Source organism: Dendroctonus ponderosae, unplaced genomic scaffold, assembly GCF_020466585.1.
Source record: "Dendroctonus ponderosae isolate FM_Combo_2020 unplaced genomic scaffold, Dpon_F_20191213v2 Dpon_F_20191213_10, whole genome shotgun sequence".
In the NCBI taxonomy this organism is placed as follows: Eukaryota; Metazoa; Arthropoda; class Insecta; order Coleoptera; family Curculionidae; genus Dendroctonus; species Dendroctonus ponderosae.
The window spans coordinates 6,048,101-6,050,917 of NW_026017111.1; the positions used below are offsets into that span (position 1 = coordinate 6,048,101).

At 36.8% G+C, this 2,817-nt stretch overlaps 1 protein-coding gene across 1 annotated transcript in view; it reads left to right on the forward strand.

The window, feature by feature from the left end:
• Window positions 1-1,707: 1,707 nt before the first annotated feature.
• The window catches only part of LOC125502736 (rho guanine nucleotide exchange factor 18-like), an 8,744-nt gene continuing 7,634 nt past the window's right edge, over window positions 1,708-2,817 (forward strand). The window contains exons 1-2 of the mRNA XM_048661906.1: window positions 1,708-1,725; window positions 2,203-2,381. Coding sequence (XP_048517863.1) covers window positions 2,253-2,381 — 129 coding nt within the window. The 5' untranslated portion in view covers window positions 1,708-1,725; window positions 2,203-2,252. The remainder of the gene's footprint in view (window positions 1,726-2,202; window positions 2,382-2,817) is intronic.

A 2,817-nucleotide genomic window follows, 5' to 3' on the forward strand; every position in this document is an offset into this window, starting at 1 on the left:
ACATTAAAAACACCGAAAGTCTTACTCTTGCTGAAGTTCACGGTGTTAAAGCTAACAGGTAGTTCTATAGACAAAATAGTCAATAGTTTTACTTATATAAATCGATAAAATGTTCGGTTGGGGTGTTAATGGCTCTAACTTTCAAAATTCAAACAGTACCTATTGAGCAAAATGTAAGTGATTCAACAAAAAAATTGTTTCTTGAACGTATTGTTTTCATGCTGGTAAAATCTAAAATACATCATTAAAAGTGATTTGGCATTACTATAATGCAGCCAGGAAACAAACAAAATACAAATTCAAAATATCTATCCGTTATACAATAAACAAAATCAAATATGTTTTATATACTTACATTAAAATGATCTTCACATACATGGGCAGTAGTCTTCTCAGAAATATCCTTGTGAGCTCTTCTGCATGCCTTTAGCCATTTTAAACGCCGGCTTTTATCTCGTGGTATACGAATAAATAGCTTATCTGGCGTTTTAAAAGTTGTACTAGGACACAGTGGCACTATACAGCAGTTGTAATATTGTTTTTGTGTTGTTTCCATTATTAATAAAGCACAGCAGAAATTCTGAACAGTCAAACACCCAGACAATTCAACGACAAGCCGTATTCCCGTGTTGCCTTTCGATCGAACGAACTAGCGCTATGACGTCACGACAATTCCTGCGCGTTTAGTGTCGTTTTAAATGAATAGCCTGCGGTCACAAATTTAATTGTTTATTGCAAATGAAATATTGCGATTCGAGGGCTGATATTTGGTATGCGCAATTTTTATACATATGCAAATATATTAAAGAAGTAAAAAACATGTTCAAGTTCCCAGTTGTCGCCGTTCGAGAAATAAACATACGCGCGTATCAGTTTATAAACCCGGCGTTGCTTGAGGTTCGTCGTTTCCATGCCGTTGGAAATTAACCTAATTTTATTTCGCCGGCGACGTCGTTCGTGCAGTTGGCGATTTAACCAATGAGAGAAAGAGTTCAAATCACGATAGTGAATGAGTGACATTTGTCAAAACGAGGCCGTGTTTTGTTTATGTTTCTGTCCAGATGGCAGAACAAGTTATTTTCGTTGAGGATCCAGACTTTAGCAGCTTGTTAATAGAGCGTATTATGGGAGTTTGTATAATTTAGGGCACAGAAACTGTAAAAATGGGTGTCCTTGATTTGCGACCGTGCTAAATACATCTGGTATGATGGTGAAACAGAAATTCAAGCATGTTGCTAAAGACACTTTTCCTTCAATAGCAAATATGTAGCTAAAATGAACGTAAAAGCAAGTAGCTTGCGTCTGGATGAAGACAATATCGACATTTTGATATTAAAACGATTTAAAAAAGTTGGATTAGTGTGTGCATTATTGGATCAACACAACAGACAACATAACCAACATTAAACCACATGAGCATAAAATCTGTCAATCTGACTAATCGTCGGGAACGGCGAACTGCACAATATAAATCATGAAAACGCGAACAACAGCAACGGCAACTGCACGAACTATGAACGGAACGAGCAGAGTTTATATATCCAACTTAAACGTTTCAGTATCGATGACTGAATGAATAAAAAAACGTGGAAAACGATATTAAATCAATCTAAACCAATGTATATCATGTATATAAACCTTTCGCATGTAAAACGTTGACCTAGTCAGAGTATATATATTTGTCTTGGTCTGTGTGCTGAACAGAAGCAGACGCGGACATCGAAGGTAATAATAATCTGACCTAAAGGTATCTGCTTGCACGTATCTTTGATTGAAAACATTTCACAAAAAATATAGTTGGCGCTTTTGCGTTTATCCGTTGAATTCAAAAGTGGTTTTGCATGTGTTATTCTAGGTTAGTGAAACAGAAGTTAGTAGTCGATTTTCCGCACAAACCGCTTTTCTTTGAGGGTGAGTGAGACGACTCTTTGAGTTTGAATTTGTGAATAACCAATGTGAATATTATTTGGTAGTGTATGCTAAAACCAATGATATTTCACTTCGATGGTGCCATTAAAAAAAACACGAAATGAAGCTCATTTGCATGTGAGAAATTGCGATTTTAGCCTTTACATAGTTAGTAGATTCCCATCCAATTTTTCGTGTAATTCAGACCCCGACAATTCTGCTTCAACTAAGCACTTTAGCATGCCAATTTCGCTCTTCGGTTTCAAGTTGCAGCTAATTTACTGATTTTTACAGCTTTATTGAGGCAAAACGACATAGAACAGGCGCTGCTATTGGAGGAAAAAATGTCGCTGCAACTGAAGCTGTTGGCTGCCTCCGGTTTGGAGCCTCCATCACCGCCTGCGTACAGGCATTTGGTCAGCGAGAGCGCCGATACTGGCCAGATGTGGAAAGAAGTGCTGACTGCGGTGCAGGTAACTTTTATTTTATAAAAAAACATGGAGTTTCATAAAAAAACACTCTGTGTAACGCAAATAATTTTAATGAATGGCCACTATTGATGCCAATATCGCATAAAAATAATTTCGAAGCCGTAATCTTCCACCACCCATTCCGGTAAACAGGGTGATTCAAAATTGGCCTCGTTCTTGTGGAGGGGTTGTCTGGCGGTGTTTGAGGAGTGCAGAAAAATTAGTAAAAAAATTAATTGTTATTAAAAACTGAGAAATTTGCAAAAAACTATATTAGAAAAACGGCAACAATGTTTTTCAAGATAATCTCCCTAATTAACATACCTGTTGCTTAGTAATTATTTAAAACTCCGGTAACCATGGATAAATAGAGAGTGGCAATAAGATAGACAAGGATAAACGGTAAATTCAACAGGAATCGTTGAATGACGGAACCTAT